Below are 13,739 nucleotides of genomic sequence, written 5' to 3'. Positions count from 1 at the left end.
AAAAAGGGTCGTCTATTATATGTAAAGACGACGGTTTGAAAAACCTTTTACGTCGCTTTTTAAAAAACTATGACGTTGTTATGTGTGTACAACGTCATTTTAAAGAAATCATGGTTTAGAAATGCGCTCTTCGATAATCATCGACGGAAAACAAAAAAACCGTCGTTAACAATATAAATAAACATGACGCTTATTACATCTATACCCTAAACCCTAAACCCTAAACCCTAAACCATAAAATATAAACCCTAAATTATATATATATATGTTTAAATAATTTTAGAAAAGGGATTATGGTTTTACGGCCTAATATATATTAACCATAAACCCTAAACCCCAAAAATAAACCTTTATCCCCCTAAACCCTAAACCCTAAACCATTAAAGTATAAGTGATGTTGTGACTCATGAAAACATTTTTCTTTTTGGTGGTAATTTTAAATTTGTATAACTCAAACTTAATTTTTTAAAGCTTAAGGGGGAAGAAAATATCTCAATCACTTCATAGGAGTTGACGTTGCATTTTTTGGATTTATTTTAAATTTATTATGAATATTTTGAATTAAATAGAATAAAATATTATTAATAAAACCCACAAACCACGTCGGCATTAAGAAATTAAAGACGTTGTAAATCATAATAAACGACTTAATTTTAAAACAAACGAATGACGGATTATGTAAAGACGACGGTTTTTTACGAAAAGGGTCGTCTATTATATGTAAAGATGACGGTTTTTTTTTAAAAAGGGTCGTCTATTATATGTAAAGATGACGATTTTTTTATAAAAAGCGTCGTCTTTTAAAACACGCTAAAAAAAGGCCGCTTAAGTGAATTCGCGCTCGACAAATTTTCAAATTTTCCCCCGTCTTTGAAAACCTTATCTCTCATTAACAAGCGTCGTCTTTTAAAACACGCTAAAAAAAGGCCACTTAAGTGAATTCGCGCTCGACAAATTTTCAGATTTTCCCCCGTCTCTGAAAACTTTATCTCTCCCTCCTTGAAACCTCCTGAGCTCCTCTCTTCTTGAAACCCTCCTGAGCTATCTGAAACACTCCATCTCTCACCTTTCTACTCCTCATACGTACCTACCAGCCATCGACGCCATCGAAGCAGCGACGCCGTCAACGCCATCGACGCAGCGACGCCATCAACGCCATATTCACAGTCAACGACGCCATATTCACAGTCAACGACGACGATGTCCTTGAAAACATATCTAGAGACCTTGCGAGATGGGAAAATCCTAGAACATCAGATCTGGTCTTCGATGTCGCCTGAGGTTCGATGACAGATCTTCATCACGCCTTCTTGGTGAGCTCTCGCCATCCACGTCACAGAAGCAACTCTAAGTTAGTCAAAATGTTCTTCTGTATTGTGTTACAAATGAACTTTTCCTGCATAAGCTTATGCATATTTTTTGTTAGTTAAAATGACAGCAAGATAATGTAATCTTATTGTGGTTTTTGATTGCTCAGGTAAGATGACATGGCAAATAGGTGATGTAGCTTATATCAAGTGTAGCTCAAAGGCCAAGATGACAACTTAGAAGAATATAAGATCCATTTGACCAAGATGACTTAGAACACTACTCCAAGATGACAGCTGAATGTGGAGAACAAGTACAAATTGTGGAAGATACAACAACCATAGGTTAATACTTTGGATATGGTATTTTGTAATTATAGGGTATAATGTTATAAATATGGTATTTTGTATGGATATAGTAGGAATCAAGATTGGTAAACAATGTAATTACAATTGAATCTTCAAGTTTTATGAAAGAAATAATTTTTTAGGATATCTAAAATGAAATTAGTACATCATTTTTACAGATAATAAACAGCGATTTTTTGGAACAAAACCGTCTTTTTTAGATTTAATAGACGTCTTTGGATATAATAAACGACGGTTTTTTAAGAAAAAGTGTCATCTTTACATTTAAATAGACGACGGTTTTTTCAGAAAAAGTGTCGTCTTTACATTTAAATAGACGACGGTTTTTCAGAAAAAGTGTCGTCTTTATATTAAATAGACGACGGTTTTTTCATAAAAAGTGTCGTCTTTACATTTAAATCGACGACGGTTTTTTCAAAAAAAGTGTCGTCTTTACATTAAATAGACGACGGTTTTTTCAGAAAAAGTGTCGTCTTTATATTTAATAGACGACGGTTCTATAAAAAAAAGTGTCGTCTTTACATTCAATAACGACGGTTTTTTCAGAAAAAGTGTAGTCTTTACATGTAATAGACGACGGTTCTTTTAAAAACCTTCGTTTTTACATATAATAGACGACGGTGAATTACCGTCGTAGTTTGACTTTCAAAAAGATGACTGTTGATTTAACGACGGTTTGAAAAAGAAAAAGACGACGGCGTTTCCCGGTCGTCTATTTCAATTTTTGTAGTAGTGTGACTCATGAAAACATTTTTCTTTTTTGTGGTAATTTTAAATTTGTATAACTCAAACTTAATTTTTTAAAGCTTAAGGGGGAAGAAAATATCTCAATGACTTCATAGGAGTTGACGTTGCATTTTTTGGATTTATTTTAAATTTATTATGAATATTTCGAATTAAATAGAATAAAATATTATTAATAAAACCCACAAACCACGTCGGCATTAAGAAATTAAAGACGTTGTAAATCATAATAAACGACTTAATTTTAAAACAAACGAATGACGGATTATGTAAAGACGACGGTTTTTTATGAACAGGGTCGTCTATTATATGTAAAGATGACAGTTTTGTTTTTTAAAAGGGTCGTCTATTATATGTAAAGATGACGATTTTTTTATAAAAAGCGTCGTCTTTTAAAACACGCTAAAAAAAGGCCGCTTAAGTGAATTCGCGCTCGACAAATTTTCAAATTTTCCCCCGTCTTTGAAAACCTTATCTCTCATTAACAAGCGTCGTCTTTTAAAACACGCTAAAAAAAGGCCACTTAAGTGAATTCGCGCTCGACAAATTTTCAGATTTTCCCCCGTCTCTGAAAACTTTATCTCTCCCTCCTTGAAACCTCCTGAGCTCCTCTCTTCTTGAAACCCTCCTGAGCTATCTGAAACACTCCATCTCTCACCTTTCTACTACTCATACGTACCTACCAGCCATCGACGCCATCAAAGCAGCGACGCCGTCAACGCCATCGACGCAGCGACGCCATCAACGCCATCGTTCTTCAGTCATCACTAGCCGCCATCGACGCCATATTCACAGTCAACGACGACGATGTCCTTGAAAACATATCTAGAGACCTTGCGAGATGGGAAAATCCTAGAACATCAGATCTGGTCTTCGATGTCGCCTGAGGTTCGATGACAGATCTCCATCACGCCTTCTTGGTGAGCTCTCGCCATCCACGTCACAGAAGCAACTCTAAGTTAGTCAAAATGTTCTTCTGTATTGTGTTACAAATGAACTTTTCCTGCATAAGCTTATGCTCGTATAGATGATGCATATTTTTTGTTAGTTAAGATGACCTTGAAAACAGATCTAGAGACCTTGCGAGATGGGAAAATCCTAGAACATCAGATTTGGTCTTCGATGTCGCTTGAGGTTCGATGACAGATCTCCATCGCGCCTTCTTGGTGAGCTCGCCATCCACGCTGATCGGTGCATATTTACATATCATTTTGTACCCTTCTAATTTATGATTTGGTTATGTTTTTGAGTTAAACTTGTGCTTTTAATAAGTTTTGTGTTTATTTCAGTGTGATAAGCTTGAGAATCACTAATTGCATTTTGGAGACAAGTTAGCTCAAAACGGTGTCTGCAGATCAGTCAACTTCACGGATTGGACTGTACTTGCTCAAGAAGAACCAGATGATGAGCCATACATCATTGGAAAGATACGGAAGTCTAGTTTCTGTATAATTTTACGGTTCATGATTCCGAGTCTTCTAGAGAAAGTTATACATGTTTTGGCAACTTAAGGTCAAATTCGGCAGCATCTGCGTTACTGGGCCAAAAATCACATTTGAAGGGCTTTCCGATTTTTCCTTGAGATGGGCTGCATATGCTTGGAAAGATAAGACAAAGAGTTTCAAGATCCATATTTTTCCAGATTTTTCAGATTGGAGCCACAAGCCCAAAACGAGCCCACAAGCTGGCTGCAATGCATTGTCATGCATGACATATGCATGATGAAGTGTTGTTGATTGTGGGAAAGTTTGGTGAAGCATATTCAATACCTATTTTTGAGTGGAATTTTGCAGCAGCCAAATGAATTAATTGAAGTTGAAGTGGATGATGCAACACTAAGCTTAATGACAAGAAGAATTGTTTTCAAATGCAATAGTGTGTTAGGTGAATTAAGTGTTGTAAGTTGGTGAAGTGAGTGTGGTTAGTGAACTCTATTGTATAATTCAGATTTTCACTTCCCCTAGGCCTATAAATAGGGAAGTTCTCTAAGCTTGTAAACACACCCCAAGGGGGGGAGCTCTCAAACACTTCTCTAGAGCTCCCTTCCCTTCTCTCCCTCAAATTATCTTAGTTTTCCTTTCTAGTTCTCAATTGATTGTAACAAAAATCCTTTTACTAAATTTTCCTTTAAGTCCTTCCAAGTTCCACTTTAATTTTCATTGTTATGTAAATTCTTTTCTTTAGTTTCAAGTTTGATAAGTTTCCAAGTTTCAATTATGATTTTTGTTCTTATTCATTATGCTTATAAGTTAATATGCTAATTTGAATGATTGATCACCATTTAGGCTTGCATGTTAGCTATCTTGGTTTGAATTAAGAGTATACACCATGCTTTAATTCGAATTGAACTATGAATAGGAAGAGTATGTATGGACATTCGACAACAGGGATTAGATACATACTTGGTTGTTTAAATTGTTCTTCTATGCTTAATGGGTTCCTAATGCTTAATTTTAGGTTAGACAACAAATGATCAAATTAGGGAATTAGGAACACAAGGTTATGACCACACACCATGGCTTAATCATACTTTAGCTAGAATCAATCCATTAATCTAATTGAACTTGGGAACTTATTTGCTTGAGGTATTTCCTATTTCTTGTTTTATTTATTTCCTTTTTTTTCATTTCTGTTTTGTGTAGGAGAAATGAATGGGATCATTCAATCACCAATCCTCGTGGGATCGACCTCGCACTTACATACGCTATACTACCGAACGGCTCGTGCACTTGTGAGTATCACAAGTTGAGGATGCAGCTTAATCCATTTTGGTGCAGCTGAATCTACACAACACACGTCACAAAAGAAACTCTAAGTTAGTCAAAATGTTCTTCTGTATTGTGTTACAAATGAACTTTTCCTGCATAAGCTTATGCATATTTTTTGTTAGTTAAAATGACAGCAAGATAATGTAATCTTATTGTGGTTTTTGATTGCTCAGGTAAGATGACATGGCAAATAGGTGCTGCAGCTTATATCAAGTGCAGCTCAAAGGCCAAGATGACAACTTAGAAGAATATAAGATCCATTTGACCAAGATGACTTAGAACACTACTCCAAGATGACAGCTGAATGTGGAGAACAAGTACAAATTGTGGAAGATACAACAACCATAGGTTAATGCTTTGGATATGGTATTTTGTAATTATAGGTTATAATGTTATAAATATGGTATTTTGTATGGATATAGTAGGAATCAAGATTGGTAAACAATGTAATTACAATTGAATCTTCAAGTTTTATGAAAGAAATAATTTTTTAGGATATCTAAAATGAAATTAGTACATCATTTTTACAGATAATAAACGGCGATTTTTTGGAACAAAACCGTATTTTTTAGATTTAATAGACGTCTTTGGATATAATAAACGACGGTTTTTTAAGAAAAAGTGTCATCTTTACATTTAAATAGACGACGATTTTTTCAGAAAAAGTGTCGTCTTTACATTTAAATAGACGACGGTTTTTTCAGAAAAAGTGTCGTCTTTACATTAAATAGACGACGGTTTTTTCAGAAAAAGTGTCGTCTTTACATTTAAATAGACGACGGTTTTTTCAGAAAAAGTGTAGTCTTTACATTAAATAGACGACGGTTTTTTCAGAAAAAGTGTCGTCTTTATATTTAATAGACGACGATTATATAAAAAAAAAGTGTCGTCTTTACATTCAATAACGACGGTTTTTTCAGAAAAAGTGTCGTCTTTGCATGTAATAGACGACGGTTCTTTTAAAAACCGTCGTTTTTACATATAATAGACGACGGTGAATTACCGTTGTAGTTTGACTTTCAGAAAGACAACTGTCGATTTAACGACGGTTTGAAAAAGAAAAAGATGACGGCGTTTCCCCGTCGTCTATTTCAATTTTTGTAGTAGTGTGAAATAATGAGACGCATCCACATTAATTATATCCTCTAACAAAGCAACAGGGTTGGATCAATACAAGAACAACTCTAACAAAGCACCAGAAAATGAGGCTTCATTAATTATATACTCGATAGTACTTGATGATTTATGGAATCTAATATATGAAAAAGAAATTATATTGATGTAATTTAGGATCCCTTCGATTCATATATTGATGGTTTCTTCATTGTTTAGGTATGTGAGTGTAATCTTTTAGAAATATTATTTTTAGGGTTATGGGTTCTTGGCTTCGCCCAAATAATTTTATAAATAACCCAAATTGTTAATTGGAAGTGGAGAGGAATTGAATATCTAGACCCGCTGAATAAAGTTAGAGGAATTGAATATCTGTATATGTTCCGGGTTAGAGAAAAAGTATGTCAAGCATTTTCCAATGGAAAACAAAATCTCACGCTCAATTGCTCAAATATTAGAAAACCCTCATTAAATGTGTCTTGGAAAAATTTCACACACGACAAATCTTTTCTTGACCGTTGCTACAATAAAAAGTATATAAATACAGTTTTGATCTTAACCAACAATAATATACAAGACAGAATGGAGCCATTAATGGCCTCTTCAAGATTTGTTTTCTTCCTCTCTCCCATTCTGTTACTAATAAGTTCTCAATCCCTTGCTCAGCCCGAGTTTCCAAGCCATAGCTGTTTCTACGAGAAAGGCAACTATACCACAGGCAGCACCTACCGAACAAACCTTAACACCCTTCTCTCTTCTCTTTCTTCCCCCTCCAACAACGGCAATGGCTACGGCTTCTACAACTCCTCCTTTGGAGAAAATGCCGACCAGGTCCACGCAATCGCGCTATGTCGAGGCGATGTCATGGCGGACACTTGCCGTGGCTGCCTCAGTAACTCCACAAAAAAGCTCACACAGGTCTGTCCCAATCGGAAGGAAGCTATCGGCTTTTACGATGAGTGCATGCTGCGCTACGCAAACCGCTCCATCTACGGCGCCATGGAAAAGGACCCTGTTTTCCCGTTGTGGTGGAACATACACAACCTGTCGTCCTCCGACGTCGACGGGTTTTTTCAAGAGATGAGGAAGCTGCTGAAAGACCTAAGTGGTCAAGCTGCGGCGAACGGTTCTCTTCGGAAGTTCGCGGTAGGGAACAAAACCGCTCCCAATTTGCAAAAAATATATGGACTTGCGCAGTGCACGCCGGATTTGGCCGAGCAGGCCTGCAGTGAATGCTTGGATGCTGCTATGGGAGAGATCACAGCATATTGTGAGAGGAAGCAAGGTTGTAGAGTTCAGAACCCCAGCTGTACCGTTAGGTATGAAGTCAATCGCTTCTATGACCCTACAACTGTGGTGCCGTTGCCGTCATCCCCGCCACCACTGTCTAGTCCTCTTCCACCATCAACCAGTACAGGAGGTATATATGCTTTGAACAAATAAAGTTGGCTTAATTAGAGCAATTGCCCATGAATTTGTACACGAGTTACATTTGATTATCTCAATTCAAGTTTTTGTTGATGTAGTCGTGTCATATACAAGTTCAGGCACCATTGCTATAATTCACACTACAACAATTTTGGTCAAAGAGATTTCTAATGCATATTTTGTTAGGTTCATATACAGATGTATGTATGTATGTATTCAAATTAACGCAAATGAGATTTCTGATTTTTGCAGGATCGAAGAGTCGTAGATCTCGGACTGTCATCATTATTGTTGTGCCAATTATTGTTTCTGTGGTACTAATAGTTATATTCTTCTGCATTTGTTTAAGAGTAAGGAGGACAAAGAAAAAACTTGAAACTAAGAAGTTACTTCCAAGTAAGCAGGCAACTCTAGTGAACATTAATCATATTATTCCATTTGATAGGCATTTTTAGATTTTATTATGCTACAACTGCTTAATTTAGTTTTTGTTAAATTGTTCCTCAGGCAGCGACGATACAGATGAAATTGGATCTGCAGAATCCTTGCAATTTGACTTGGCCACCATTAGAGATTCTACAGATGACTTTTCTGAAGCAAATAAACTTGGACAAGGCGGATTTGGATCTGTTTACAGGGTAATGACAAGTTAATAACAAGAACTTATAACTTTGATATTTCTTGAATACCACTTATCTCATTTCTATTTTTTCATTCCGTACCGATATATTTTTTCAGGGTAGGCTTCTCAATGGAGAAGATATAGCCGTAAAAAGGCTCGCTACAAATTCTGTTCAAGGAGATTTAGAATTCAAAAATGAGGTCTTGTTAGTGGCTAAACTTCAACACCGGAATTTAGTTAGACTCTTAGGTTTCTGCTTAGAAGGAAGTGAGCGGCTTCTTGTCTATGAATTTGTCCCTAATGCAAGTCTCGATCACATCATATTTGGTATGTCTGGAATTATGCATTGTTTTCGTTTAACTTTGAACGTTTATTATAAAATTCCAATTGTGTGACATGTATTCAAGCAAACATTGTAATTGAAGTCTTGATTTTGCATTAATATATTTGCAGACCCAACAAAGCGTGCACAACTAGATTGGGTGAGGCGCTACAAAATCATAGTAGGCACTGCTCGAGGCCTCCTTTACCTCCACGAAGACTCTCGCCTTAGAATTATTCATCGTGATCTCAAAGCTAGTAACATCTTGATAGATGCAGAAATGAACCCCAAAATTTCAGATTTTGGCATGGCAAGGTTGTTCGTGCTTGATCAAACGCAAGGCAATACTAGTCGGATTGTTGGGACCTAGTAAGAATATGCACTTAACTGCCTGTGGGCCTATGTTTGTTATGTCAACAATTTCCTTTCCATACGTGTTGGTGAACGCTGACATTCTTTTTGTTGATATGCAGTGGGTATATGGCTCCAGAGTATGCAATGCATGGGTACTTTTCTGTTAAGTCCGATGTCTACAGTTTTGGTGTGTTAGTTCTAGAGATAGTCAGTGGACAAAAAAATAGTGGCTTCCAGCATGGAGAAAATGCAGAGGATCTTCTAAGCTTCGTAAGTGAATATATAATATAGTTTTGGTATCTCAATACAATTTAGTTCAACGAATCAAAGAAAGAAAACTTATCTCTGATCAAATTCACAAATCATTACAGGCCTGGAGAAGTTGGAGGGATGGGACAACTTCAAATCTAATAGATCCCACATTGAATACTGGTTCAAGAACAGAAATAATGAGATGCATCCACATTGGATTATTATGTGTGCAAGAAAATGTGGCTGATAGGCCAACCATGGCATCTGTTATTCTCATGACGAATAGCTACTCCCTCACTCTCCCAGTGCCCTCCCAACCTGCATTTTATTTGCACAGCAGCATTGGATCGGACATGCCGTTACGATCTGAATATAATTCAGATCGATCGAAGAGTAACCCTGTCAAAGTAATGGAATATGAGACTTTTACTGAACCACATCCTCGCTAGTGGAATATGAGGCTTTCTGAAATTGTAATGTAATTTATTAAATAAATGTAGTTATCTATTTGTAAATGTAGTGGTTCTTCAAACTTATATCTTCCATGGCATCATCTTCCATTTAGATTGTTGCTTTGAATTCCTTAAAGTGTCCTACTTTTCTATGCTCTTGTACATCAATGTGCTTGATTCCTCAAAACTTTTCTAATTGTAAACTATCCAGAATCCCCATTATTGTAAAACAATAAATTACACTCTAATATGAAAGTTTAAAAGTTTGCAGTACCCCGGTTGCTCTCTTCAAACTTGAAAGTTTGCCGAGTCAATGATTTTCCCCCCAAATCCTTAATTTGAAGCATTGATACCAATAAAATCCCTGTCCATTGAGCCACCAATAAAGATTGAACTCCACAGTTGCCCAAAAACATAATTGGACAAGACATGAAACAACATTTTGTATTGCCCATTTGAGAAACAACTCAACATAAAACAGTAACAAAATCACTAGCCTAACTAAACTAACCAATCCAAATCATGGGTTCTCTTAGATCCTCAAAGATGACCAAAATAATTATTCCATATTTCATTTTTGAAAAGAAAGTTGCAACTTGAAAACACCATAGAAAATAAGAAACCAGAGAGAGAGAGAGAGAGAGAGAGAGAGAGACCTGAAGGAAAGTGGGTGGAAAGCCAACAAGGAAGGTGGCAGCAGCCCAGAGAAAGGTACCAAGAGCAATGACATGGTCACATGGCCTCGGTTGTGGCGCATAGCAAGGTAAGCCGCAAGTGGGTAGCAGGCAGACTGGACAATGGATCTGAACAGAGTGAGTGAGCCCAACCCAGTTGGGTCGGTGTGCAGAGTGGCCCCCACCTCTTTGTACACCCCTGGCAACAACGACTCGTCAGCTCTCTGCATACTACTTGCTAGGTTCACAAACAAAAATGTCACAACCTCTGTTTTCATTTTCCAATCTCTGTTTGGACTGAAAACAGAGCACTCTGCTCGGTTCTCAGACCAAGGGCAGAAGGACAAATCAGAGGTTTTATGTTTAGAGACAGAAGGGGAAGAAGATTTCGTTGACTAAAGGCTGGATTGAGAATGAAGGGTTACTGTGGAAATGGTGACCCACGTCACGTGTAGGGTTGGGATTGGTGTGATTAGGGGTGGGGTGAATGGATGGAGATTTGGGGACAAAAGATTTGGCCTAGTCGGTTAGTTGATTCTTCTTGTCTTTGATGGACCTCTCTACACAGACGGGGTAGAGGGAGCTTTTCGATCGGCTTATGATGCCGTCTCCAACCTTATGCAGTGAAGCTAGTTATTAGTTAATTTATTATTATGTCACAGGCTTATGATTCTTCTTGCTACTTTTGGAACCTTCTAAAATTCTAAATTAGACATGACCCATGTTGAATCTTATATACAAGGAAAAGGATTCTAAATCAAACATGACCGTATATCAAACAATCACAATTTCATCGGTTTTGCAGGAAAGGGGGAATATTCTAATGTCGTAACTGGGGAGGACAGCTCACCAATGTTCATGCCTGAGGAACTGTAGCCTAAGGAAAGCCTCTTGATTCCTCATAAATTGTCAATGAAAACCAATTCCAAGCTAGCCACCTAAATAAGTCAAATGTAGCACAATGGAAGATGCCCCAACCTTAGTTTCAGGCTGGGCACGGCTTCCAAGCAACATTCTGGATTTGATTCTAGAAAAGTTGATCCCAATCTCTGACTATATCCGATTTAGTGCGGTTTGCAAGCATTGGCAATCAGTCGCTTTATATAGTAAGAACCAGCGCATCAAATCATGTCACAAGCAGATTCCTATGCTCATAATTCCCACCATAGACGGTAGCAGCGAAAGGCGTGGCTTGTATAGTGTGACACAAGGTAAGACTTGCAGCTTTGAGTTGCATGTGCCTTACAATAAAAGGCTCTGCGGTTCTTCCCATGGTTGGTTGGCCTGTGTGGATGAGAATCTGGTAGTTACCCTCTTAAACCCTTTTACCGGGCGTACCATTAGCCTTCCACCAGTCCCCAAATCCACTCGGAGATCGATGGTAGCTTATAGAAGTGATTACTACATTAATAAAGTTGTATTGTCTGCAGACCCTTCTTTTCTTCCTAATGACTATGAAGTATTGGTCATCTATGATGGCTATGGGAAACACATAGCCCATCTTAAATCAGGGGATGATGCTTGGACTAGCATAGATCAAGTGATCGGATTCGATGATGTAATTTATTATAAAGGCCAGTTTCTAGGTGTTAGTTTGGGTGGTAGTGTTTTTTCGATGAATGTTAGCAGGGAACACTCTACTAAACCCCATGTAAGCTTAGTTGTGCCAATGGATCCAGGCACTGACAATAAAACATACCTTGTGCAATCATCCCAGGGAGATCTTTGCTGGTTAGGAAGTTCAAACGAGTAAATTATTGTAAGAGGTTTATGAAGTCTCTCAACTTCAAGTTTTTCAAGTTTGAAAGGTTAAAGTTTGAACGAGTAAATGGTTATGATCGTTTTACGGAGACTCTGAGCTTCAGGGTTTTCAAGTTGTTCTGTGCTCATGGGGAGAGACCCCGATGGGTTGAGAATGAAAGTATTGGAAATGAAGCTCTGTTTTTGGGTACCAATCAATCCATGTGTGTCTTTGCGCTGGACTTTCCAGGTTGTCAGCCAAATTCCATATACTTCACTGATGATTGTGTGGATGTAGAATGCCATAAACCTAAAGGGCCTCATGACATGGGTGTCTTCAACTTGGAAAACAGAAGCATGGGAACACATTACTGCTTGGATCGTTCGCAGAAGCACATGCCACCAGCAATTTGGATCTTGCCCTCTATGGTGTGAAAAGATAGTTCCAGTTTTGTTCTTTCAAGCTCTATTTTCATTTGTTTGTCATTATAAATGTAAGCTCCAAACATCTCTTATAAGGACATTGAGCTTCCAACTCTGTATAACCCTTGAAGACGGTAATAAAACTAACACAGCAACATGTTCTTACACCGCAACGCATTTTAGCAACATGTTCTTACACCGCAACTCTGTATATAAATTATAATGAATAGCTCTTGAGATGGATAATGGAAGTTTAATGTGAATTGAAATACAAGACGCAAAGTTTATATGGCAGTAGTCTAATTTTCACCGAGTCTTTATATTCGAATATAGACCACTATATAATAGTAAAGAAAGAAAGCAATTTGAATGATATGTAGGAAAGTGGTGGATGGCCACATTTACAGAGAAAGCAATTTGGCTAGCTGTGGGGTTCTTTATTTTGGCTTACCACTACAGAGAAAACAAAACTTCTGACATTTGATATGGGACTTTTTGAGATAGCATAGTGCCACTTTGCTACTGAATTTACTATGTTGTATGCTAGGCTGCCAGCTTATTGGTTTTGGAGCCAATTCCAATTTAATTGGATCATATTTTTAGCCATACAAGGAAAAAGAAAATTCATAATTTTCTTCGGTTTTGCTGGAAGGGGAATATTCCACAAGAAAACAGGAGGGCAATTCAACAATATTAGCTTCTGGTTCCTCAAAAATTGTCAATGAAACCCAATGCAAAGCAAGCTTCAAAAAATACAAAAAGCTATTTCCAATACTATGGGAGAGGCAATATCATCAACTGTAGTTTCAGGTTGGGCATGGCTCCGGAGCGACCTTTTGTATCTGACTTTTTCTTTTGTGGAATTTTCCTTTCCTTTGACCCAGATTACGCAGTAGTTAACACAAATGCTAATGGATGTGGCCAACGTTTAATTTGGTTGCAGAAAGAAAAAGCAATAGAGAGGAAAGAAAGTTGGTCCTCAACCACTCCTGTTTCAATCAATGGTTTAATATTCAATCAATACTCAAAAGTCAAAATCAGTACCAGTCCGGTCTCCATCTACATTTTAATTAAAACAGTGTGAAATGGTCAAAGAAGTATTTTGATGAATTGGAATTGGCAGGATTTGGTCAAGCAGGGAATTCTTACATTGTCCCACTAGTAGAAAACT

General features: G+C 37.4%; 1 protein-coding gene, 1 long non-coding RNA gene and 1 pseudogene across 2 annotated transcripts; 2 read left to right on the top strand and 1 right to left on the bottom strand.

The window, feature by feature from the left end:
* Positions 1 to 6,802: 6,802 nt before the first annotated feature.
* LOC110745360 (cysteine-rich receptor-like protein kinase 29) lies at positions 6,803 to 9,918 on the top strand. Its single transcript, XM_021945442.2, has 7 exons — positions 6,803 to 7,721; positions 7,982 to 8,125; positions 8,237 to 8,367; positions 8,468 to 8,678; positions 8,805 to 9,042; positions 9,147 to 9,297; positions 9,399 to 9,918. Exons 1-7 carry the CDS (start codon positions 6,884 to 6,886, stop codon positions 9,726 to 9,728), a joined length of 2,043 nt encoding a protein of 680 aa, XP_021801134.2. The 5' UTR covers positions 6,803 to 6,883; the 3' UTR covers positions 9,729 to 9,918.
* On the bottom strand, positions 9,352 to 11,027 carry LOC110756128 (uncharacterized). The gene is made up of 2 exons (XR_015836501.1): positions 10,388 to 11,027; positions 9,352 to 9,678 (listed from the first exon to the last, which is right to left on the bottom strand). It is a non-coding gene; the product is annotated as an uncharacterized LOC110756128 (long non-coding RNA).
* Positions 11,028 to 11,194: 167 nt separating this feature from the next.
* Positions 11,195 to 12,723, top strand: LOC110745359 (F-box protein At2g26160-like; annotated as a pseudogene).
* Positions 12,724 to 13,739: the final 1,016 nt, after the last annotated feature.

Source organism: Prunus avium, chromosome 6 (assembly GCF_965620075.1).
Source record: "Prunus avium chromosome 6, drPruAviu1.hap1.1, whole genome shotgun sequence".
Lineage (NCBI taxonomy): Eukaryota > Viridiplantae > Streptophyta > Magnoliopsida > Rosales > Rosaceae > Prunus > Prunus avium.
Note: the sequence above shows the minus strand (reverse complement) of the source record. Positions and strands in the feature narration are given on the sequence as shown.